The sequence below is a fragment of the Plectropomus leopardus genome, chromosome 10 (assembly GCF_008729295.1).
Source record: "Plectropomus leopardus isolate mb chromosome 10, YSFRI_Pleo_2.0, whole genome shotgun sequence".
NCBI classification, from domain to species: Eukaryota; Metazoa; Chordata; class Actinopteri; order Perciformes; family Serranidae; genus Plectropomus; species Plectropomus leopardus.
Window position 1 is genome coordinate 33,634,894 of NC_056472.1, and position 27,158 is coordinate 33,662,051.

General features: G+C 42.1%; 1 protein-coding gene across 1 annotated transcript in view; it reads left to right on the forward strand.

Annotated features, from left to right (window-relative positions):
• The first annotated feature begins 4,192 nt into the window (after window positions 1-4,192).
• pde1a (phosphodiesterase 1A, calmodulin-dependent) overlaps window positions 4,193-27,158 on the forward strand; it is a 32,082-nt gene continuing 9,116 nt past the window's right edge. The window contains exons 1-8 of the mRNA XM_042495291.1: window positions 4,193-4,875; window positions 15,849-15,875; window positions 21,701-21,814; window positions 21,911-22,093; window positions 23,397-23,463; window positions 24,860-24,976; window positions 26,454-26,594; window positions 26,845-26,945. Coding sequence (XP_042351225.1) covers window positions 4,247-4,875; window positions 15,849-15,875; window positions 21,701-21,814; window positions 21,911-22,093; window positions 23,397-23,463; window positions 24,860-24,976; window positions 26,454-26,594; window positions 26,845-26,945 — 1,379 coding nt within the window. The 5' untranslated portion in view covers window positions 4,193-4,246. The remainder of the gene's footprint in view (window positions 4,876-15,848; window positions 15,876-21,700; window positions 21,815-21,910; window positions 22,094-23,396; window positions 23,464-24,859; window positions 24,977-26,453; window positions 26,595-26,844; window positions 26,946-27,158) is intronic.

Sequence of the window (27,158 nt, forward strand, 5' to 3'; positions counted from 1 at the left end):
TTTCAATTTGCACAATTTGAGGGTTAATGGAAACCCTCTTTCTAGTCCACTTTTTTAAAACAGTTTCTTTCCTCCTTTAGGTGACTCCATACAGCCAATGAAAGCAGTGAGTCGGCCACAGCATCCAATCAGGAACAGGTGCAGCATCAGGAGGCGAACCACCAATCGCTGTGCTGTGAAAAACCCAAAGACCTGGTAAAAAGCTTTAAGATTTAAGATTAATGAGCTTTCATTGGCAGCCTGTTCTCATTCTGAAGTCATTAAATACCGCCACTTTGAAAGTGATTTTGGCGTATGATTCTGACGCCAAAAGCCACCTTGACTCACATGATATGCCACTGGATAGCGTCAGTTAAGAACGTGGCTGTGTCTGCGTTACACCACAGACTGGAAGCAGGCTGAAACACTGCTGGTAACAAGACAACGTGGGGAGTGTGAGGGCACCTATAGGGCAGGAGGGAGACTGATCCAACAAACCCCAGACTTTCATGCAGATGAAGATGATGATGTTTTTTTTCTATAACCTACCGTATGCCTCCTTCTCCTAATCCTAACCACCTGAGCCAATATGTGTGTTTGCTGATGTCCCTGAGCTGGTTGCCATGTGCTTTTGTTGCCTAAACATAACCACATAATAGCAGATGAAGGATACCTAGAGCGTGATATGTGGATGCAAAAGTCTACTGCAAAGCGGCATCATGTGACAACTTGGGATGAGAACATATCGTGGTATCTAAATCCAAAACATGATCTTTTTCTAACAGTAACCGAGTTTGTTTTGTACCAAAAACCAGCCATAGCATTGTTGAGAAGATAAACTTTCAACAGATTTGCTAAAAAAAACACACCACACAAAAGTTTCCTATCTGTGGTTTGTAGAAAAGTTCTGTTGTTTTTTTTTTTTCAAAATTTTGTTGGCATACCACTGGTATGTACAATTTTTTGGGATGAACAATTTCTTTAACCCTTTGAACCCTGAGCAAACTGGATTGATTTTTTTTTCGATACCAAGGGGAAAAGGGCATTGACCAGCTCAGCAATTAATGTCCCACAAATTGCAAGAAATAAGTAACAGGTGACAAACAAATTTACCTGAAAATTAGTTTTGAAAAAAAGGGGGGATATTATTATTTAAAAAAAATTAAAACTAGGAAATATATATATATACATATATATATAAACTATATTCTTAATCTTTATAACTGTATATTTCAAATTATGTTACAGAAAAAAAACATTTTTTCGGGTAATTTTCTTTGTTTTTGTTTAAATTTGTCTTTTTTTTGCTTATTTTCAGAAAATTTTCTTGTAACTTTTTAAAGTCTAGCTATTTTTTGGGCCATATGTTGTAAAGTTGCTCCTTGCCTTCTCATGTTTTTGAAAGAAATCAAGCCAATTTGCCCAGGTTTCAAAGGGTTAATATTGAAGAAGTTACTGACGATTGTGAATATTGTCATACGGCTTTAAGGAAGACTTCATGAAAATTGCCCGTGGAGAAGTCTGAAGCTGGGAGGAGGAGGATCTGACTGTAAAAATAAAGCTCAGACAGATGGAGATATCCATGGCAACAATACTACAAAGTGACAACAAACAAACTTTGAGAAACGGCTAATGGTTTATTTAACACCACTGCTGCTTGGTGGATCTGGATGAGACACTCTCGGTGTGTTTTTTTGGCTCCGGCAGCATCTGTTAGTGCTGAAAAAAGACAGGGATGTCCTGGAGGTGAGCAAACACAAGCTGGTGAAACGTCTGACTGGAAGGCAGCCCGAGTCGGAGAGAAGCTCACACTGGGTTTAATGTTACTGTGTTCACTCACTTCCCTCCACGAGGCACTAACAACTTATGAGGAAGACAGTTACACCTTACAACAGATTGTTTGCTGAGGAGTTTGCTTTAGGGAAGCTGTTTTTGTTTCAATAACAGTAACTGAGTTGCATTGTGGGCAGTATAGTATGCAGTCTCTTTGGATATTGACCGTATTAAGAGTGAGGATGACTTCAGTTTTGACCTTTTATCTTTTTATCTGTCTCTTATAACTCCCCCAACTTTATGACAAGGAGTAAAACTTTTAATGTCTAGCCTAACAGGATTTAGGAGGATATTGTCAGAGATGGAATATGATAAAAAAAAAAGTCTGTTTGCTATAGTGTGTGATCACCTGAAAATAAGAATAATTGTGTTTTCGTAACTTTAGAAAGAGACGTTTTTATCTTCATAGGGAGCAGGTCCTCATTTATGGAGATTGCCATGTTGCACCGCGATGTTTCTACAGTAGCCCAGACGAACCAAACATTGGCTCTAAATAGGGAGACACGTTTTCACGTCAGCCACCGAAGTTAGAAGCCTCTCCATGACAAACAGCACTGGAAAAACACCAATTTTTTAAAGGTGAAACTGCTTTCATCTGTGTGTAGGGTTTTTTTGGGGTATTTTTTAACCAATGTAAGTCACTGAGTTCGAGAGGAGACCTCAGTAAATTAGTTGGCTCAGCGTAAAAACCTTGTAAACCTCTGGATTCAAAATCAAAAAGTTCTCATTCCAAGACGTCGCATATTGCTGCTTTGTCAGTGGATTTCCACGTCTTCATCTTATGCTCTAAGTATCCCTCTGCGCCTGCTGTTGACACTCCAGGATGCCGACATAAATGCCAGGATGTCAAAAAAAGCACACGCTGGCACGGATGTTCAAGATTAGGGGAAGGAGGTGCGTGTTAAGGTTTAGAAAAAAAACACCACATTCAGATGGGAAGCAAACACGTGACTCCTGCATAAAAGTCCGAGGTTTGTTGGACCAATCCACCTCCCCTCCTTCCCCGTCCTTTGTGCTCTTTATATTCCATTGTTACCAGCAGTATTTCAACCTGATGCCATCTTTCATGCACACGTGACAGGTTCTGTCCGACTGCACTCTCAAGTGGTGGCGTGTCATACAGATTTTGGCCTCGAGATCTTATGTTGAAATCACAGGAAAAGTTGCGATATTCTGGAATAAGAACCAAACAGTGCAGGAGATACGCTGATTTTTTGAAACTGCTTCAATCAGTGTTTTTAAATCATCTCTTTGTTTTGGAGGAAGAGACCTCTGAGGATAATCCAGGAGGAGCTTCAGTTGGTTGCAAACTGTAATCCTCACCACCAGATGCCACTAAATATCCCTAAATCTCACTCACTGCTCCTTTAATGCAACAGGATGAGCCTTTTAGATTTTAATGAACATATCACCCTTCGTACGGCATCACACCACCCTCAGGTTAAACTTTACTTTATTTTTACCATTGGTAAAGTGATAACAAAATGTTGTTGAGCCCATCACTCTTACACTGAGAGTGTAATGATCACTGTGGCCTCTAGGGGACGCCAGCAGGACTGATGGCTGATCGTCTGGTCTTGCCACTTGACTGGAGAGGTTCTGTGACTCTCATTTTCAGGACCATTACATCATCATTGTCTAAAAACCACACACACACACACACACACACACACACACACACAGGCTTGCTTTCTCTCATGCACAGCTCAGTATTGCACACACACACACACACACACACACACGCGCGCGCAGCGGGTGAGCAGAGAAGGACAGATTGAGATTTGCTGTTGCGTCTGAATGGAGCATAAAGTTATGTGTGTTCGAAGGAGGAGGAGGAGGGAGGTCTGTCGGCTGCAGGATTCCATCACTCTTAGCAACCGTTGTTGAGTTACCACGGAAACGCTCTGCGATGTTCTCTGCTTCTCCTTTGTCCTCCATCACTCTCTCTCTCCCTCTCTCTCTCTCTCTCACTCACTCCTGTCTTTATTGCTGGTCGACTTCCTCGTTGCGTTGCTACAGCGATGCTCTGGGACAGCTGAGCTGGATCATTTTGCAGCCGCAGTGCCGGAGCACAGAGCTCAACTGTTTGCTGTGGAGGAGGTCGTCACTTTGATCGACTGAAAGACGCAGTCCGTCTGCTCCTTAACTTTTTTTTTTATTATTAAAGAGCACTATTCTTTTGTCCTGTGACCTTTAACCCCTGGGCTTGTCTTACGGGTCAGATCATTTTGGATCGGCCTGGCTGTCGGGTGACATCACAGGAAGTTGGAAGAAGTTCCATCGAAGCCCTCGGCGTTGATCGGCGTCGATGTTTTCACAACTCTGTCAGTCTGAGAGACGTCCGGACGCTTCACAGAGACCAAACTCTGCTCCGTGAACACTTTGACCAACACTCAAAGAACCCCACCTCCTTCTCCTCCTACACCACGCGGAGATGAGCGAGGAGGCGGACGGGCTGCAGCTGCCCGAGGAGGTGCTGGAGGGGCAGGAGCTGCAACAGGAGATGCAGCAGCAAGAAGATGAGGAGGAGGTGCAGCAACAGGAGGGAGAGCAGGAAGAGGAGATGCCCCAACAGGACGTAGATCAGGAGGAGGTGGAGTCTGAGGAGGTGCTGCAGAAAGAGGAGGAGCAACATGAGGAAGAGATGCAGCAGGAGCAGGAGGAGGAACAGACTGAGGAGCACCAGCAGGCTGAGGAGGTGCAGCAAGAGGAGGGGGAGATGCAACAGGAGCAGCAGGAGGAGGTGCAGCAGACTGAAAAGGAGCAGATTGAAGAGCTGCAGCAGACCAAGGAGGAGGAGGAGCAGCAGAAGGAGGAGGTGCAGGCTGAGGAGATGTCACAGACTGAGGATCAGCAGACGGAGGAGCAGCAGCAGCAGCAGACTGAAGAGGAGCAGCAGTGTAAGGAGAAGCAGCAGCAGAGTGAAGAGGAGCAGACTGAGGAGGTGCAACAAACACAGGAGGTGCAGCAGACAGAGGTGCGGCGGACTGAGGAGGCGCAGGAGTTTGAGGACGCTCTGGAGCAGAACCACAACAACCAGGTCCTGATTCGACTGCGCGGGATGTGAGTAAACACAGATGATGTAATGTTGGTGGTCAGTGTGAAACGGCTCGATTGGTGATTGGTGATTGGTGATCGTGTTGTGAATCGATCAGTGATCAGTAGTGGAATCGGTCTGACAGCCTCGGGGACGGCATCACTGTGGTTGCTGTGGTGATGTTGGCACAGAGCGAGGATGGAGGGAAGACGGACGACAGAAAATGAGCTGAAAACTGTGGGCGTGCGACATCACTGAACATGAGAGAGAAAGAGGGAGAGACAGTGTGTGTGTTTTTGATGAGGTCACAGCTTCACGTCCGTCCGTCCGTCTGTCTGCGTGTGTCTGTCTGTCAGATATTTTCTCACAGTGGATGCTAACAAGCTCCCATCGCAGCAGGAACGACACACCACCACATCTGCCTGAATCTGAGGCTACGGCAGCAGATGTAAAGCTGCTTTTATTTTTTCCCCCCTTATTCTCCATGGTTGCCATGGCAACGGCAGAGCGTTGCGATGCAGCAAACTCTGCAAAGATAGACGGCTCAGGAGCGAGGGAAAGGGATGAAGGCAGGGCATGAACACTCAGTGGATGCAGAAAAGAAAAGAATAAAAGCAAACTGAGCGTCGGAATGTTTGTTTCAAGTGTGTGTGTGTGTGTGTGTGTGTGTGTGTGTGTGTGTGTGTGTTTACACACTGACTGCAGCCTCATTACATCATCGCCACACACATTGAGAGCGAGCGTGTCTTTAATGGAGTCTAATGAGAGCAGCATGTGGCAACAGCATCACAGCTGATCATGAAATTTAAGCAGAAGTTCAGCATATTGGGAACTGATTTTGAAGTGTGTCTCCACCTGTTGGAGAGTAATACGGCATATAAGGCTTCTTTTCCCACTTCACAAAAAAAAAAATCTGGATTTTTAAACCTTTGAAACATTAACAAATTGGTTTGGTTTTGTTCAAAAACATTGGGAGAATGCAATGAGCAACTTCATAACACATGGTGCAAAAAAGGCAAGAAATTAGTAAAAAGTTCTGAGAAAATTATGTAAAACAAGGTAGAAGGTAGATTTATTAAAACATGTAATTAAGATTTGTCCTTGATCCTACTACATCTTTGGAGTTGAAATATGGGTTGATTAAAATCAGCAGCTACTATTAAAATTCCATCTGGTTTCTTACGCATGTTGCTGCTGGTAGCATCATTCAATACCTGAAGGACATTTTTTGAATTTGCATCAGTCTTGTGTTCTTATGGCTACCAACGAAGTCCGCCCAACCAGTGCAACAGCTTGAGCCGGGATGTTAAAGGTTAACCATGTCTCTGTGAAGATGTGCGCAGGGCAGTCTCTGATCTTGCTGAGTGAGCCTGAATCACATCTAATCCACATCATTCTCCTGCGACAGAACACTAGACATAAGAAGGCTTGGTAGAGGAACAGCTCTCGGTCCAAGTCGGGTCAGCCTCGCCCTGATGCCGGCTCTCCTTTCTCTCTTTGTCTGCTGCTTTCGGTTTTGTTTCTCCCCTCTGGTGCTTCTCTGTCGTAGAAAAGTCCTTCTTCAGCAAAAAAGGCCACGGAGTCGAAAAAATAGAAAAACAGAAAAAAGTAGCAAAGAATTGAGGAGCTACTGGCTGCTGCATCATACTGATGTCATCATAACTAAGCAAAATAAAATAAGCAATAATAAGCAAAATAAATAAATAACAAAAACAAACAAGAAAATTACCCCAAAAAGTGTTGAAATAAACACAAAATAGTCTCTAACATAATTTCAAGGGCCATTTACATTTTAGTTCTTGCATGAAATGTTAAACTTCTGTTGCAGTTTGGCCTTTCATGCACATGACAACGGTATTTTGGGGGCCTGAAAATGCAAACTTTTGAAACCAGAGTATGATCTTTTGGAAACACCACCTCTTCTGTCGCTGTGTAAACTGGGAATGTGCGGATCCTGTGAGAACGTGACATCACAGCCGCACTTTGTGCATGCGTATGGTGCTCTTTGATTGTGTGTCAACTGCCACCTACTGGCCTGACATGCAAACTACAGCATTTTCGGTTGTTTTTGCGGATTCATGTACATGAGGATCAGCGGCTGCTGCGACTGGCCTCCTGCAAGTTGGGTTTCCCTGCAGTACATCCTTGCACAAAGACAGCTGCATAAAGAAACAGTTTTCCCCCGTTTTGTGTGGAAGAACTTGACCTCGACCTCGTCCAACACCTCTGATGATAGATGAACTGTGAGAAGACTGTGAGCCAGACCTTGTCACCCAGCATCAGTGTCCGACGTTGCCAATGATCTCCTGTCTCAATGGGAGTAAATCCCTGCAGCAGGCTCAACGTGTGGCATAAAGACTGAAGAGTGCAGCCTGTTAGAGCAGCAGATTCATGATCATGGTTTTGTTTTTGGAAAATATCAACTATGCGCCCGTGTGTCCATCTGTCCAAATACTTCTGGCCATATGGCGTCTTTCACTTGTAGGATGTAATATTATCTGTAAAGCTGGTCCTTTTTCAAGCTCTGGTGCAGTTTTGGAAAATGCAAAGCCCTCGAACACATGAGAGCCCTCAAGCTCATCCTCGTCAGCTGAACCATGACTCATCGGTCCACAGGCGGACGCTCTTCAGATCACAAGCATCTCATGTTTCCGTGAAGATCCAGAACATCACATGAATGAAATGAACATATTTATAAACACACTGTGCGCTGCATCCTTTCATATATCACTCTTGTAACTCGATGATGTGTATTTCTGCATTTACAACTTATAATGTGATAATTTGTCTTTCCTCACATTACCGTGCCCTCATTCATCACATTATGGCAGAAAAACAGTCAAATCCAATGTTGATTTAATGAAAGTTTCTCGCATCAGCGGTAGCAGTGAAATGAAATGTGTGTTATCATTTTCATAAAACACACACACACAAATTTATGCCCCTTGGCAATTCCTGTAACAGACCCGGCTCGCTATACAGCATCTTGTGTTAGTAACTAGTTGGCAACAGAGCAAAAGATTTACCAGGAAAAGTTGGTGTGTTGGTTTAAGAAGTTGAGGCCAAGAGAAGTGTTTAATTTTTGCCAATTCCTGTAATAAACATTGGCAAGTGAAGGTGTGATCTGTCAGCAGTGATTCAAAGAGATACACACACTCAAGGTGTAAAAATAAAAAAAGCAGAATTCAACACAGAAGCTCATCGACTACACTGACTGAAAGCTGGAGAAGGCAGAAGTCTGGAAAAAGAAGAATTTGAAAATATGACTACGGGCACAAGCACATGCGTCATACAGTAACCCAATGTTTTCATACTTGGATTTATTTAATCTTATTTCATTGTTGCCTGCAGCTCATTCTCTCAGCCCCTCCTCGCCCCACTCTCTCTCTGTTTATCAGAAATGAGACTGGAATTAGCTGCAAGCCCCCTGAAGGTCCCTCCGCCTCACTTCCCACCACTCCAGACTACTCCACCGAGAGTCGAGTGGGCGGCACGTCCAGAGGTTCTCTTGATCAGTACACCCCCCCACCCCACTCCCGGATGTCACAGCAGGTGGCCAGCAGCAGCATCGGCCTAACCTGTATAAAGAACCAATCACACCGAAACGTGTCGCTACAAAAATGCCACCAGCAAAACCATTGCTTTCCCATGGGACAGCACCTGCTGAGCACTCCCCTGTTGCTGCTGTGCGCCGCATTTTTCTGGCAGTTTTTTGTCAGGCATAAAAGTTAAAATATTTTCTAATTTTCCGCTCAAGGCATTGAAACGTTACTGCTCATCAAAGTCACTTTTGACTATGCGCATGCATCCCTGCTCCATAGGCACTCCCAGCTGTTTTCCAGATGTGCTTGCAAAGGCATTTTTGGAGCAGTTGCACATGGCAAAATGCGTCTTGGTGTGATCGCCCCCTTACAGCAGCAACAGAAAGTTTGCTGATTCAGCAGGTAGTCTAACACATGCTCATTCGAAGTAGTCTCATATAACCGTTTTAGAGTGGACCTCTGTGGCTTCATATTCAGCTCTAGGTATCAGGTGTTATCCAGACATCCAATGGTGCATTGTAACACCTGATGGCTCTGTCAGGCTGCATTATCAGCTGATCCAACCAGCAGCATATCATTTGGACATGAAAGGTGGCTCTTGGTTTTCAGAACATATGCTCAAATCTCTGCAAACATGGAGTAATTTGACGACTTCGGCATAAGAAGGGGCTGGGTAGTCCGGGCTATCTGGTCTCTTACAGCTGAGGTTTGCACTGTCTGGATTCGGGCTGCTGCGGCCGCTGACTGGGGGTCAGTCTCAGGTGCTGTTGTCGCTTTCCTCCCGGCGAGGTGGCCTGCTGCAGCGGGAGTGAGATGGAGGACACACTGAGACTCTAGTGACAATGGCACAATGTTCAACATTTTCACTCCATCTCAGAAAGTCTTCGCTGATACTGACGTGTTATATTTCATTTATTGTCAGACTCTATTTGAGATTCTTCGATCAGTCTGTCTTTCTTTTTTGGGTTGCTGTGCAGTATAGACAGTTATTGCAAAACCTGGATTTCTGGATTTCTCTGCAGGATTCTCCTCCACTGACTCAGACTTTCACCACCTGAAGGGACAGCCCGTTCTCATTACGAAGTCGTGAAATACCGCTGCTTTTGCTATGCTTCCGGTACAAGATCCTGACGCCAGCCACTTTTTGCATCCACCTGATAGTGTCAGCTGAGAGCGTGGCCAGACAGGACCATTTACAATGTAATGATACGCTGCTGGATGCAGCATGGTGCATGGACAGTTGGCATCAGTTGAGAGCGCGGCCTGATGGAACCTGTTGCATCCGCGTGATATGCCGCTGGATGGCGTCAGGTTAAAATGCTGCTGGTAATAACGTGACATAGAAACACAAAGGTCCCCATCAGTCCGACATCTGGACTTTCACCTGGATTGTTGGTGTTCGTTTCCCGTCTGAATGTGATTATTTTGTGATTTTTTTTCTACATCTTACCTTTCCTAAACCTAACCATCGGTATCAGCATTGGCGCCATGTCGGGCGTTGGTTACCACGTGCTTTAGTTGGCATCCTAGACACAGAAGGATACTCTGAGTGTAATATGTAAACACGGAAGTCCACTAAACAGAGCGGCAATATGTGATGAGTTGGGATGAGAACGTGTCGGAAGGGACGTGCACTTACATCTGCATCTGAAATGATCTGTGATTGGACAAAGTCTCCCGTCATGTGCTTGTTTTGTTTTTAAAGTCTGACAACAGAGCCAAGACGAGGTACAGAAGTCTAGTTTTCTCTCAGACCACTTGCAATAAATTACTATACGCTCAAAGGTAATTATGGGATTTTTTGACACCAAAATAAAGCTGCCTATTTCAGCATTAAGGCTTCAAGATATTTTCCAGTAAAAGTTTCTATTCACGAAACATTCTCAGTAGCCAACCCCCCCCCCCAAAATACAATCATCATCTGTGACGGTAACTCTGTTGATTACGAGTAATTCTACAGGTCTTATCTTGTCTGGAGTTTCCTGTAATATTTGTTGCTTTTCTCTGCTCAAGTTGAGACAAGCTGACATTAAAAGAGAACATTTTAGCATAACACTCCTACAGCACTGTCTGATTTATGATGGACAGTTAAAAAAAAGGCCTTAAATTGATGCAGCAGAACCAGAGACATCATCTGTTTTATTCTGCACATTCTTCTCCCTTGTCAAAACCTTGCGCTTACATTACCCACAATGCAAGTCAACGGACAATAGAAAGGTCAAAGACTCAGATGTGTTGTGTTAGTTATCAGCTAATGGGTGCTGCAGCAGAGATGAGCAGCGGGCTGCAGAGGTCTGCTCATCTTTCTCACTCCACGCCTCAAGGTTTCTTTTTTTTCACTTTTCAAGGTTGAAGTGTTTAAGCGACATCACTCGAGGGCATTTTTCAGACCTCACACTCTGTCAGGAGTCAGGACGAAGTGACTGACAGATGTAGACAAGCTGCCTCCTACAGAACGGCTGCATGTCTCACATTTCTGATTTCAGCAGCGACACCGCAACAATATTCAGATAACATCATTTAACCGTTTAAAACATGAGCGAATTGGCTTGATTTCTGTCAAAAACGTGGGAGGCAATGAGCAACTTTACAAGAACTGGCCAAAAAATAAGCAAGAAATCTGTTAAAAGTTACAAGAAAATTACCTGGAAATAAGTAAATAAATGAAAAAATAAGCTAATGCATAATAAAGTAATAATAATAATAATAACAATACATGGAAATGACCTCAAGAAAGTGAAAAGTTTTTTCTGTAACATAATTTTAAATATATAATTGTATGAATTATAAATATAGTTTCTGGGATTTTTAAAAACACTATTAATTTACCAATTTTATTTTTTTTTTACCATTTACTCTTCAGAGGTTCAAATGCTGGTAAAAGGCGTCTGAATGCAGCGCAAGAAAACTGATGTCAGTCCAGCTGTTAAAGAGTCAAACATGCTTTTTTCATTTAACAAAATGTGCCAAACAGCTGAATGAATCTGTGTGAAATACGTTTGTGTAAATGAAATGATTTCTAAAGTTAGAAAAGTTTTTTAGATGAGGCGGAATATCAATCTGACTGAGGCGCCGACCCTCGATACTTGACAGTTTTTGATATTCTGCCGTGTCGTCGAGCAGAGACAGAAACGGTTAAACCTGCCACACCTGCAGGCAAAGAGGCTGAAAGCTGACACTTCTCTGAATGTTCAATCGCTCTGAAATCCGCAGAGATGTTAAGTGGTGCTATTTTCAGTGTGCACGGCGTGTTCCAGTCAAATGAATGAAAGTGCAGCCGAATTTCAATGAAAACAACCAAAAACACATTCGATCCAACTCATCATTCTCATCACACAATCAGCTGCTGCATATTGTGTGTGTGTGTGTGTGTGTGCGTGTGTTTGGCACCAGCACAGCCTGAACCACTCGCTGCCCTCTTGTATCTTTATTTGTCTCTCTGGATTGACGGTATTAATTCGTCATGACAGGTATGAACTGTGGACGCAGATCAACAAACAGCAGCGGTTTGTGCTGTTTGTTGGGAAAACAAATAAAGAGTACAGATTTGTTTTTTTGTCGTCCTCCCTAGTTTCCGTGGTAACAGCAGAGTAGCTCAATGCAGCAAACTCTCCGCTGAGGAGAAAGGGACACATATTTCTTTATTTATTTTTATTGCTTCACACAGAATTTTAGCTTCTGGCTTACTCTGAATCTTTTGTAGCTCATTTTTTGAAGTGTATTTTTTTAATTAGCTTTTTAAAATTGTTTTACTTTGCTGAGAGAGCGATGAAACAATGAGATAGAAAATAGAAGCGAAAGAGCAAAAAAAGGCGGCTTTCGAGTTAATCAGAGTGTTTTGTGAAGCGGAAAATAGAAAAGAAACCAGATGAGACAGTTCAGTGACTACGATGGAAAACTGAAGAAAACCAAGATAACTCGTTTTTTAAATCCAGTCACCTGAAATCATTTTAAAATGCCAGGACCAGGGCCGTGCAGAGACCTTTAGAGGGGCAGGTGCTCAGAATTAAAAAGGGGCACATAAAACAATATTTTATAGCAGCACAGACACCAATTTTATTAATGCCATAACGGTAGAAACCAATATTAAAACAGAATATAACATGTAGTCTTACATCACACCTCTTCATACTTCATCATGATCGCACACCTGATGGAAATCTGAGGGGGATTTTGACATTTAAACATGCTGAAATTACAGTAAAATCTGACAGGTTGATTTTAAATTTAAAACATCTAGGCTACTGATTATCATAAAATGTGAGTAAATATAAATAAGTCATAATTTTTGTTTACGTCATATCTAATTGTCTAATTGTTAAGTTTACCTAAAATTTTGTTATATTTACATAATTTTGTAAAATTGTTGCCAGTTAAAAAATGACAAGTTTAATAAAATCAATCTTTCTAAGTCTTGGCAACTTAAGTAAACCATGCAAGGTCTGCTGGTTGCAAACTTGTCAATCATATTTGTATTCCCCTAACCATATTAACAAATTTAACGAACTAAACAAACTTCTGAACTTCATCAGTGGCAAAATCCTCTTAATGATGATCACATTAAGTCAGACTAACTTAAAGTAATAAAACATGTCATTTTCAAGTTGCAACAACATCACGAAATTAATTATAAACAACTATATTTAAGTAAACTTAGCAATTCCATGTAGAATAAACATAAATTAAGAATATTAGTTAGGCCTTTCTTTACTGTTACATTTTAATGCCTCTAGTTACTGGCCGAAATGCAGCAGAAACCAGTCTAATGCCTACAGAAACACAGTAGAAACCAGTCTAATGCCTGCAGAAACACAGTAGAAACCAGTTTAATGCCTGCAGAAACTGCCTGAATAACAGTAGAAATCAGTGTTATTCTTTCTCTGCCGTCTTATTTCTGTTCCTGTGCATTCAAACTAATATTTCACTTAAAGTTTGACTCCAAAACGACAGAAAACAAGTTCTTTTCATGTATATTTATATATTTATTCATGTGTGTGTTTGTGTTGCAGTTGGTTTATTATCAGGCTGCTACATTTTAATAGATGCTGTGCTTTTTCTTCAGGCCAGGGCGCTCGGTCTTGATGTAGGCGGTGTAAATGAAGTTAACCACTAAAAAAGCGCGAAACGCACCCCGCGGTGGTGCAACACAAACAGTCGTGCAGAGAAATAATGCATCTAAGAATACATTACATGCTCACTGCTAATAATGCTCAAGGATGAGGGGAAGGAAAATGTGTGAGGTGAAAGTAACAGCGCAAGGAGGAGAGTAGAGAAAGCAAAAAGAAGAAGAAATGCTAATTCTTTTCAGTGAAGGCGTCAGCCTGGAAAAGTCTTGACAGAGTGGTGAGTCATTCCCCAGAAACTATCTCTGTCCTCACCTGTCACTGTTGCTGCTGCAGCATGCGTTTGTTTTTTTTCTTTTGTCTTTTTTCCACCAAAAACAGGATGCAGCCTGCAGCCCGGCACCGCTCACCCCGCTGTACCCCGCTCTGTAATTCAGTGTCGATCCGCCCACGCAGGCCGGCGTACAATTACCAATCGACCATGAAATAACAGGTTCCTGCTGCCACCTTTCAGAGCAGAGACTTGTTAGAGCTGTGATTAGCCTTCAGGGTCAGACTCCACAGCTGTGATTGGCTCATTTCAGACCAAATGGAGCGTTCACATCCTCGTCACCGGCCCCTGGTGCTCGTATTTACATACCGGAGGGGCTTTTTGGTTTGTCCGATTCATGTGATGGATTTAGCAGTGAGCCGTGATGTTTGTATCGCCGCTCATGGTTTGTTGACATTGGCTTTACTTTCTCATTGTTTTGTGTAACGATTGCAACCAATCTTTTCCTTTATTTTCTCTCCTTCTGACCTCATTTGAACCCAAAGTCAGAGCCGGCGCAGGCACTTTTGCCGATCCAGGCAAAAAACAATCATGCCGCCCCTCCTTTTCAGTGTACCATACCTGCAATAACACATGGCCAAGGCCAATATGCTAAACACATAAAGCAAAAAGCAGTAACAACAAACGCCAATATGGCTTACACATAAAGCACATGACGAGTGCAATAATTATGTGCCCAAAGTGTCACAACATCAAAGTATGCATGATTTGCAAATCCAAATTGCACACAAAACAGATCCTCAATTCTTTGATACCAGTGCAAATCTCTGTCGCTTTCTCGTGTGCAGATGTGCATCAAACACATGACTAAAGGACTGCAACTTAACGGCTAAAGGACAAATAAAGCTCACCTGTCAGGCTGTTACACTGTGTTCTGTGAGGTCAAACTTACGGCCAACTCATTCCAGTCATGAAAACTTTCTATATGCTCAGCTGATTTTTCATGGGCATATTTTATATATTTTTCTAGTCTTCAACTCTCTCTCTTGCAAGAGTTACAAAAGGAGCAAAACGTAATATCTTTGTTTGCAAAAATGGGGTAGATAGAATTTTCTTCGTTGGCGTTTAGGTGGGTGGAGCGTGTTCAGTGGCATCCATGTAAAAGCCATCACCCAGGTTCCCCTGCAGCTCTGTAACGAGATAATCGATATTATTCACTTCACCTGTCGGTGGTTTTCATGTTGCAGCTGATCTGTGTGTGTGTTTGACTGTGTGTGTGCACCGATTTTGCAGAAGTCATGTTGCTTAATGTAACATCATATTTGCAAGTCTTCTAATCTCTAATGAGAAATTAGGAAAATTCATTAGGTATCAAACTAATACAACGATATTAACTGTATTTTTGGAGCAGTTAAAGAGAACCTGGGGGCTCCAGCAGCTCAAAGGGAACATTAGTGTTAATACACGTGTACCTCTGTTCTGCAGGGGAACATTAGCGTCTCTCTCGGGAGCCGGCTGATTTAATGATATGACTCTTCAAGAATTTTAATTGGACTGAGTGGATCTAATTGGGATCATAGAAAGAGAGTCATTTCACTGTTTGTGACACTCAAAGCAACAAAATCATCCTTCTGTAATAGTTGTGTTTTCGGGGGAAAAATTATTTTGGGTCAGTGTGACCTGCAGTACTGGATATGGCCAAAATGTTCCTGGAAGCTTGGCTGATCTCACACACCCACCCACCCACACACACACACACACACACACACACACACACACACACACACACACACACACTCACTCACAGACAGACAGACACACACATGCATACACACACACACACACACACACATACACAGACAGACACACACATGCATACACACACACACACACACACACACACACACACACACACATACACAGACAGACACACACACACACATGCATACACACACACACACACAGACAGACAGACACACACATGCATACACATACACACACATACACATACACACACACACACACACACACGGTCAGTTTATGACTTAATCAGTACATGATAAAGTCACAGCGTGTGATTGGGGTTCATTTGACTGATGGCTGTTTTTTCTGTTTGTTTACAGGCAGAAATACAAAAGTACATCCCAGAGGTAAGACACACACACACACACACACACACACACACACACACACACACACACACACACACACACACACGCGCATTAACACACAGACACACACACACACACACACACACACACACACACACAACACACTAACACACAGACACACACACACACACACACACACACACACACACACGCGCATGTATAGAAAACTTAATCTCAATCCAGCAAAGACACATTTAACCTTTATCCCTTTTCACCTGAGCAAATTGTCCTAATTAATTTAAAAACATGGGCAGAAGAACGCATCGAGCAACTTCAGAAGAAATTACCGAAAAAATTAGTAAAGAATCAGTCAAAACTTATACAGAAATTACCATAAAAATAACAACAAAAAAAGGTAAAAAACAAAAACAGGGAAACTACCTAAAAAGAAAATTTTAATTATGATTATAATTCTGAAACATTGAAGAAATGACCCACAAATGTGCAGGAAAGTAGTAAAAAATTAGAAATTACCTTAAAAATAGCAAAAAAAGAGAAGAAAAGTAAAAAACAAAAGGAAACTACCTAATAAAATATTAAAAATAATAATGATTCTGACACATTATTACAATATAAATATGTAGTTTAAATATGTAATTATGATAATTATAAATATATTTCCCAGATTTTTTTCTCTAATTTTAAAAAATATATATCATTTTTAAAAATCTTACAATTTGCATGACATTTTTTCCAAGTTTCTCTTTGCCTCTCCCCTCATGTTTTGGAAGAAGAAATCAAAGGATTAAATACTTGAGAAAGGCGTCTGAACACAGCACAAGAAAAGTGATGATGATCGAGGTTTCAAAGGGTTAAAGACAGCAGCGCTCCAGTTAATACTGCTGCTACTACTGATGATAATAATTATATATTACAAAAAACTGAAGCCTTACTGTTTTTTTTTCTCAGGAGAATGAATTGCTAGAATGTCTGCAGTGTCTTGAACTTTTATTTTTCCCTCGCTCCGTCTCCCCGTCTGACTCCAGCTGTAACCATGGCAACTAAAACAGATTTCATCCAGTTTATAGGAAGGTGTTTTCATTGCCATGACAACGGCACGATGCCTCGCCACAGCGGAGTCTTTATGTCTCCCTGTCGTCAGCGTCCTCTGTTGTAAACATTAAAACCATCCCTCCATCGTGAACAGTAAAAACACGTTCACGGTGCAAAAAATATCCTCCATCTTCTGTCTGTGTACCAGGACTGTATAAACAGACTGGATGAATATATTTAATACTTTTTTGGGGGGGTACAGAACATTACTTCACACCCACTCAGCATCTCAGAAATAAAATATTGAGATAATATTTCCTGAAACTTTACAGCTTGCCGGAAAAACTCTAAATCCTCTTTTAAAAACAAAAGTTTCAAACTGCTGTGAACTTTCTGTTCTGACTCAGAGCGAGTATAAAGTCACGGATCCGACAGTCGGGTTTGTTTATTTCCTGTAGGAGACTCCCATTGCTTACTGTGGGAGTCAGCTGATTGACAGGAGGCTGGGTGTCATGTGTCCATCTGGAGGAAACAGATTTCCATGTTCTGGTTGTGTGGTGTGAACAGGACAGCAGCTGTGTGGGTGCAAAGTATGAAGATCGGGACTTCCTTCTGTCAGTCAGCAGGTGGATGAAGCCTGCAGAGAGGATTTATGCAGACTTCTGTTGCTCTGGTTGAGGTGTGTTAGCCAGAAATCCATACAGTGACAGTATTTAATGATGCAGTGCAGCAGAATTCAGCACATTACAGCAGAGTGAAAAAACTAGGGCTGCACAATATGAGGAAAAAAACCTCACTTCTTGTCTCAGACTTGCACAGAACCCGTGTTCGTACCACATCGTCTCTCTCGTATCCAAAATATTGCCAAAATATTCCTCTCTGGCTTCACACTTTCATTTCCACTCATCTTGTCACACACTCTCCGTCTTTAGCCATGCAGAAAATACAGCAGCTGGAGCTTTAAATGGTCCCAAAAAATCTGCTTTTCTTCAAGCCCGATTTGAGCCAGAACGACAGCAGCAGGTTTGGGCTCGAGCCTGATTAAAACAGTCAACCAAAGTCTTTTCAGTGCAAACATTTGTTACACGAGGTACGTTCAGAAACAGTCACCAAAGCGCACTACGGCACAAAATAGACCATTCTTAAATTTTGGGCGCTGTATATATATATACCATTCTGTTCAGAGCACCACACTCTCAGAGCAGCCAACACATCCTCATCCCATGTCGTCACATGTTGCCACTTTGCAGTGGACTTCCGCGTCTACACATTATGCTCGAGGTAACTTTCAGCGTCTGCTCTTGATGTTCTGGGATGCTGCTGTGGTGATGTAAACACAAGCACATAGTGTTATGATGCTGCACATGGTTATGTTAATGCGACAAAAGCAAAAAAGTCACATGGTAAGATGTAGGTAAAAAAAAAACAAAAACAAAAAAAAAAACACATTCAGACAGAAAGTAAATACCGGACTCATGCATAAAAGTCCAACCTGTTCTAATTCCAGACTTTTAAAATACGGTCACTTTGTCGGTACGTCTGTCGTAAGATCCTATTGCCAAAAGCAACCTTTCACGTGCACATTTAATGCTGCTGGATGGCGTCAGGTGAGAATGCGGCTAAACAGAAGTGGTCGCAGTGTTATTATACGCCGCCGTCAGACAGCTGGACGGCACTTGCCAGTCAGATGTAACCAGTCATCTTTGCATGATACCAATTTTCATGCCCTGGTCCTCAAATAGTCGTCAAAATAACCCTTTAGGTCTCATGGCATCACACAGGGCAACCTTTAATGTCTCTACGTGACACACCAGCCTGTTCTCATTCTGAGCTCGTAAAATTGTCACTTTGACAATGCTTTTGGAGTAAGCTCACAATACCAAAAGCCACCTTTTACGTCTGCATGACACGCCGTTACACAATGTCAGCTGAGAGCACAGCTGGACAGAACCGTTCCCGGTGTTGTTATGCACTCCTGGACAAGCGGATGGTACCTGCCACGGCAGCATTATAGGCCGCTGGATTGCATCAGGTTAAAAAGCAAATATCATGATGTAATATTAGGACAGGCAGGAGGGTGGTGGATGGATCCCAGGAACCACTCTCACTACACTGCAAAAATGGCCTGTCAAATTTAAGGCCAAACACCCTAGATTTAAGCATACTTGCACTTAAAAGAAGCAAATTTGGCTGCCAGTGCAGTAAGCAAATTTTGCTTGTTAAGATGTCTTAAAACCAGTAAAACTGTGTGCACTAGATAATCCATTTATACTTAAAACAAGACTAACTAGATTTTTTAATCTAAATATAAGATTATTACACTTGGTTAGATTGGCACTGGACTCCTTATAAGGAGTCCAGTGTTTGCTTCCAGTCTGACTGACTCTTTTGCCGAATCCTAACCATCCATGCAAGCATGTGCATTTTTTAAAATCGAGTTACCATGTGCTTTAGTTGCCTAAACATAACCACATGCAGTGTCATCCCACCATGTGCTTGTGTTGACATCATGGTTGTGGCATCCTGGAACGTAAAGAGCAAACACACAAGGACACCTAGAGCGTAATATGTAGCCACAGAAGTCCACTGACAAAGTGGTAATGTGACGACTTGGGATGAGAACATGTTGGTTGTACTCTGTATCAGCATTCGTTAAATGCCTCATGTCCAATCAAATTACTTTGTTTTACCCATTGTTTTAAGTGCAACATCGGTCTTTTGTGATATGTTTATCATGCGAGTTGAAATCGCGATGACAGTTAACAAAATGCAGCGCAGACAGTGCAGCAGCATGTAACAGATTTAGCGCTCTCTGCTGCTCTTGAAGTTCATGTGATTTACACATTTTGTCACTGACCTTTTTAAGTGTCCACTCAGATTTCAGCAAAAGAAGCTCAAACACGGAGGACAGCTTTGAGCTTCCAGAAATATACCGTTACCGTGTAATTTTCTTTGTTCGTAGATATTATCAGAATACCTGAGCTCTCAGCACTCTGAGCCCAAAACAACAGCTCAGACGTGTTGGCAGAATTGGGCCACTTTTTATCCAAGTGGGCAGGTAAAAATAGTTTTGGGTGGGCGAGTTCAGGGCTGTGATTGTCTGACTGAAATCTGGCACCAGTCAGCTCAGACAGCTCAGCGTGACAAGGCTCTGAAGATGAGATGAAGATAACAGCTGGGACTAAATATATTTCCTGCTGATCCACTTTGGGAAGAGATCTGCAGCTTGATGAGGCTGAACACAGCATGAAGTGAAAAGCTGTCATTAAATTGTGCTGTTGTGCTGCAGACAATTCACCCTTTCCTGTTTCTCAGGACACACTAAAACAGGGAAACAATAACACGCTGTCTTGTCAGTGCTGACCTTTGAGGAAATGGAGCCCAAAATCCATCCAGTGTTATTTCACCAGGAGCTGCTGGAGTGTAAACGGGTCCACAACAGAGGACTGGTCTGCAGTGAGGAGTGAGACAAGAGTCGATGGAACAATAATCTAGCTTTTTATTTCTTTGTAAATAACTGGTGAAGACATGTTACTGACACAGTAGCTCTACTGTAACTCAATGTAATCACACAGTCAACATTTTACTTTCCATATTCTAAGACAAATCGACATCCAGCGCAGCATTGCTGTAAAAATCTGAAACCTTGGTGATTACAAAAAAGGTAGTGTTTTCATATTAGATACAGTTGATTGTGCCTTGCCCCTGCACGACTGTCCAGCTGTCACATCAGTAATGTTATTCTGCAGTACAGTACACTTGCATCATCATCTATGTGAAATATGTTAATGTTGTCGTTAAGTGCAGAAAAGAGCAACAGTTTCAATGTTTCAAAGCCCAAACAATGGAGCTGACCTTCACATTGTGCATACTATTGTTTATAACTGGAGACAATGGGCCTCATTTATGAAAAGACACAAAACTGGGCGTAAACAGGGTCCTTTCCAGTAAAGCTAGGCATTTACCAAGAGGCAGGTTTCCATTAACCTTCAAATTGTGCAAATTGCAAATATAAAATATGCCTAATGGGAACATGTCCATTTCCAACACAGTCTCACTTCAAACTAGTGCAAAAAAGTTTTTACACTTTCATGAGGTGGTATTACAGGCGATTCAAAAGAGCCACATTTTGTCCAAACTGCAATGGAAACACTTTTTAGTCTTTTCTAGGTCACATGATGCTGTGTCTATGAGCTTGTCAGTAGGAACTGGCTCCCTCATGATGCAGCAGGAGCTACAAAAGCTGTTACTGCATCACGTAACTCTGAGAAAGTTTTGAATCCACAATTCCTCTGTGAAATCGTGGACTACATCTCCCAGAAATCCCTCATACGTGGTCGCTCCCACGTATAAGGGGCTCGCCTTTCCATCATGGCTCCATAACACGCCTACGTGGCCTTGGATTGGAAATAATGACGGCTAGTGCGGTGGCTGCAATAGAAATAACTGGAGAAGTTGCAGAACATCACTCAGTGGAAACACAGTCATCTTGTGGCTGTGTTTTATCCACTTTTCCAAAGTATCAAATTAGTTTTGCACAAATTTGTCGTGGAAACCGACCTTCGGTCTCTTCTACCACCTGTTGTGAAAATGCTCCATATTCTGGGTCAATTATAAACTTTTGCGAATAACATAACATTTACACAAACAAATTAACCAATTAAAGCAGTACTTAACCTGCAACTCCTGTGTTCTTTCAGGTAAAATTACTGTTTTGATTTGTGTGTACTTGTACTGTGTTTGTGGATTTGTCCTCTGATGTATGCTCATATAACTGAGCACATGTGTGTGCCCTGTGTGTGTGTTGTCAGGCTGAAAGGGGCCCTGGAGCAGATGGACCGCGGTGTCGTGGACCTGCAGGAGCTCCGCAGGAACCTGGAGCTCGCTGCGGCCATGCTGGACTCTGTTTACACTGATGAGACCAAGTAAGACCGACAGACGGACAGAAGGATGAATTTGAAACTAAATAAATCCTCCTCACTGTTTCTCCTAGCTGACGGGTGTGTCTGTATCTCCTGCAGGCGTCTGTTGGACACAGAGGACGAGCTCAGCGACCTGCAGGCAGAGTCAGTGCCTACCGAAGTGCGTGATTGGCTGGCGTGTACCTTCAGCAGGAAGATGGGCGTGGCAAAACGTCGTCCCGAGGAGAAGCCGAGATTCAGGAGCATCGTCCACGCAGTGCAGGCTGGGATATTTGTGGAGAGGTAAAAATGCATTTTTTTTATTTGTGGAGAGGTAAAAATGCAATTTTTTTTGTTTCTTTTAGTTGTACTTTATATTTAATCCACAGAGGTCGAGAGGTGTTAGTCGATTACATGTAAGTAAAGTTTGTTTAGAGAGTTAATTTTCTCAGTGAAACAACACATTTGAATCCAAAGCATGACAAAAAGACAGTCAGTTTGGAGAAGCAGACTGTAGTACCACCGCAGAAAGACGTAATGTGCAGCCTAACCCTAACCTTAACCTTAACTTGTCACGTGTTGGTGCTTTGCACTGGACTTCCACATCTTAAGGTTTCCTTCTGTGTCTGCTGTTGACGTTCTGGGATGCTGCTTCCATGGTGTCAACAAAAGCACATGTAGGAATTACACTACATGTTGTTATGTTTAAGAAACAAATGTACATGGCAACCAACGCCGGGACGTCAACAAATGCACACGCTGGTACGGATGGTTAGGATTCAATTGGGCTGTAGATGCAGAAACTGGAGGGAGTGACAGAGAGGCAGAAAAATAAAGACTTCTGAGGAAGAGAATGGAAACGAAGTAAACGAAACAAAAAAGCTTCAAAGTTTGGTGTGGAAGAACTTGACCGGCCTGCACAGAGCCCTGAACTCAACCCCATTCAGCAGTTTTTAACTGACACCGACTGTGAGGCAGACCTGATGGGAGTAAACCCTCTACATCTGATGGAAAAACTAAAACCAGAAGAGTGGAGGCTGGATGTTTTCTTTCCAACAGAGGAGCGACAACTCTGTAATGTTCAGTTATTTTTGTCTCCGGCAGAAATTCTGGAGCACCTGAAGAAAACCAGAAAACAATCATCAACTTCTTCGAAATAAAGATCAGAAAGCATCCGGCCCCAACCTCACCGCAGATGTGATTAAGAGGTCGAACATGAGGTGTAACGATGTTAGCGTGCTGGCGAGCTGGAGATGGAGATCATATAGGGAAACCATGAGGTCCAATGTCATTAGAGTGCAAATGACTCGCAGTGATAGAACACTATCAGTTCATCTGCTGCGGCTTAATGACGCATGAAATCAAAAAATATCTGCTGCACTGAGGCAGCGCACTCGCACTCTCTGTGTGTGTTTAGAACACTGTAACCATGACGACCAACAGTCCATCCTGGTCACAAACTGTGGAGGAGGGCGGCTGGAGGTCTGCAGGAGGGTTTATATGCATGCAACTGTCTGTACCAGGGTGTGAGATTTGTGCAGGATATTTTTAACTCTGTGTGTGTGTGTGTGTGTGTGTGTGTGTGTGTGTGTGTGTGTGACATTAGGATGTACAGACGGACGTCCAACATGGCTGGTCTGACCTACCCTCCCACAGCTTTGGCAGCTCTGAAGGTAAAAAACTGTTTTACTGCTGCAGTCCCATCTGCAGGAAGTTGCATCATTTTATTATTTATTTAAAAACATATAAATACACTTTTTTCAGTCAGTGAGCTCCTACTCTGCAAGACAGTGTTTTTTTAACTCCAGAAACTTGAAAGGAAAGGAGGCGGCAGGCAAGGAAAAAAATAAAAAATAAAGAATGAAAAAAGACAGTAAAAGTTTAGGGAAGAAAAGGAGAGGAAAGGAGGGAGTCAGGAAGGAATAACGGAGGATTTCTAAGGTAAGGAAGGAGAGTAAGAGGTGGACAAAGAAAAAAATAGTTTCAGTGGTATGTGTTTGTGTGTGCAGGATGGCATGTTTTTCCCTCAGCACTTCCTGCACAAACTCAGAAAAAAAATTAAATTAAACAATTTTGCAGCCGTTTCTTATTAATGCTTCTGTAATGATGTAAAACAGAAGCGGAAACAAAAGAACTTTTGGAAAACAACACTGTGTAAATCATAATCCCAGCCATTTAAAATGTCATTATGCCCTGATGAATAATGATAATCATTAATATAATAGGATACGCTGTTTGACCTCCTTCTTATGCGAGCCAACAGTATCATCACAGTGCCCTCTACTGGCAGTTTACGGTGACTTACACTGATGTTCAAATCGATGCATCTATAAACTCTTCACATATTATTTCATTTTTTGAAACCTGAGCAAATTGGCTTGATTTCTTTTAAAAAACATGTAAAGAATATTTTTTAAAAAATAGTAAAAATTATAAGAGAATTACCTGAAATTAGCAAAAAAAAAAAACAAAAAACAAAACAACAATGGCAAAAGAGAGTTAGAGTTCAATTCAATTCAAAAAACTTTATTTGTCCCCAGGGGGCAATTCAAGGCACACAGAGCAGCATGACAAGCAATAAGGTAAAGATGAAAGTAAGAAGGAGAGAAAAAATAGAAATCAAAATAAAGATAATTTAAATATTTGTGTATATACAGTATATAGGTGAATAAAGTATAATAATAATATAATAATAATAATAAGGTGCATGTAAAGGAGGTAAAGAGTTAGAAGTTAGAAAAGCAGAGAGTTAGAAAAGTACTAAAATAAAAAACATTAAATATAAATAATAATTCCAAAAAAGTATACATTTTTTCTGTAACCAAAATTTTAATATATAATTTATAATAATTAGAATGATACTTTTCTTGAAGTTTTTGATTTTGTAGTGAATATCTCAGTCTTTTTCAGATAAATTTAAGGTCAAAGAAACTAAACTAAATTGTTCTCTATTCAAAGGTTTAAATGCTTGTCAAAGGCATAAACAAAGCACAAGAAAACAGATGTCAATCCAGTATTCAAAGAGTTCGTGTCCAGCCTGAATCTAGCTGTTTGTCATGTTTCCTGTAGGAAGTGGATCAGTGGTCGTTTGATGTTTTTTCCTTCCACGAGGCCACTGGAGACCACGCCCTCAAGTTCCTGGTGTACGACCTGCTGACCCGCTATGACCTCATCAACAGGTTCAGGGTACACATGCTTCATATGTTAACACCTGTTGAGGGGGTGGGGCCTCGTATGAGGGTGGGTGGAGCTAGGTTTACTGGGTTCAGAGTGAAGAAGGACTGACGCTTAAATTATATATTTTTATTCTCCTGAAAATGCCAAAACAAATTGTTGAAATATGAAGCTACAATAAGCTCAGCGCTGCGTGAAGGTAACATGCCCTGCATTCCAAACTTTTTATTTTGACTTTCGGTACGTACTGCAGCTGCCTTCACATGTACAGTTGTATGAAGTAAGCACACACTGGGAATATACCAATTTCTTATCCCAAGTCGTCACATGTAGCCACTTTGCAGTGGACTTCCACGTCTACATATCACACTTTAGGTTTCCCTCTGCGTCTGCTGGTGGCATTTCTGGGATGCTGCTAACATGATGTCAACACAAGCACACGGTGGTTATGTTTAGACAACAAAAGCACATGGCACCAATGCCGAGACGTCAAGTGCACATGCTGGCACAGATGGTTAAGTTTGGGCAAAAGAGGCTCATGTTAAGTGTAGAAAAAAAAAACACCATTTTGGGAAGCAAACACCAGACTCTCGCATCAAAGTCAGGGTTTGTTGGATCCATCCACCCCTCACATTCGCACTATATAGGCGCCCCCGCACTCTTTATATCATGTCACTACTGGCAGCATTTCAACTTGACGCTGTTCTGCCGTGTATCGTGCACACAACAGGTTCGGTCCGGCCACGTTGTCAAATGACGTCCCCCATCCACGCATCATCACGTATCGGAACATACTGAATAGCGTGGGTATTAAGACGCAGCGTAAATCTGCCTTCAATCACCTTTAAAGCTCATCAATAAAAAAGATTTAAAAAGTTGTGCTGGACTAGCCCCTAAAACTATCCTGTCATACACACACACACACACACACACACACACACACACACACACACACACACACACACACACACACACACACATCTTTCTTATGAGGCGCTACATTCACCAAAGTAACAAAAAATGGAGATGTTATCCCATAATTACATAACGCCGATCTCGTAAACTTTGCTTGGCACTCCTGGATTATGAGATAAAGATCCCAAAGATAACATGTTGTAATTGAGGCATTTTTAATGAGCCGCTGTCATAATTACATGATGCTGAAGGAAGAGGAAACCTCTTTTTTTCTTTGTAACCGTCTTTCATAAAACTGAACTGTTATCACTAAACAATACAAGAAAACTGCCTCAAAGTTTCACTTTTGTGAAGGTCTGAATTTTTCTGATTAATATCCACAAAGGGACTTAATGTTCAGTTTGCAGGTGGGGGTAGGACGTATAGATGTTTCCAGTTTTTAAATAAAGAAATAAATCTCAAAAACAGCCGAGCTACTAGATGTCTTTTTCCCTACACGAATATCTAAGTAGACATTGTGTAGTACTCATGGTACATTTCCTCCCTGTCCACCCTGTCTCCCCCTGTGGTCCAGATCCCGGTGCAGGCTCTGGTGCAGTTTGTTGAAGCTCTGGAGACCGGCTACAGCAAACACAGGAACCCCTACCACAACCTGATCCATGCCGCTGATGTCACTCAGACCGCCCACTTCCTGATGCTGCACACTGGACTGATGGTAACACACACACACACACACACACACACACACACACACACACACACACACACACACACACACACACACACACACACAGACAGAGATATCACTTTGTCACTTGACTGTCTCTCACTGTCTGTTTACAGTCTGTACGGACAGTCACATTGTAGAAATTCATCCACAATGTGACTAATATTAACCCACTCAGCTAACTCTGTGTGTGTGTGTGTGTGTGTGTGTGTGTGTGTGTGTGTGTGTGTGTGTGTAGCACTGGCTCAGCGAGCTGGAGATCCTTGCGATGGTTTTTGCTGCAGCGATTCACGACTTTGAACATACAGGAACCACCAACAACTTCCACATCCACACCAGGTAATACTGTGGACAGTGACATCATCACAGTAATCTGTAATCTATAATGATCATCAAACGATCTGATTGGACAGTGACAGATTTTTCTCACTGACTGGGCCTGCTTGCTTTTAAATAAACATCTTCTTCGTCTTGTCTCTGTTTTGCAAAATAATGTTTCAGCCCTTTAAAATGTAGGTCTTTCGTGTAACTTTGAAAGACTCTCAGTACGTT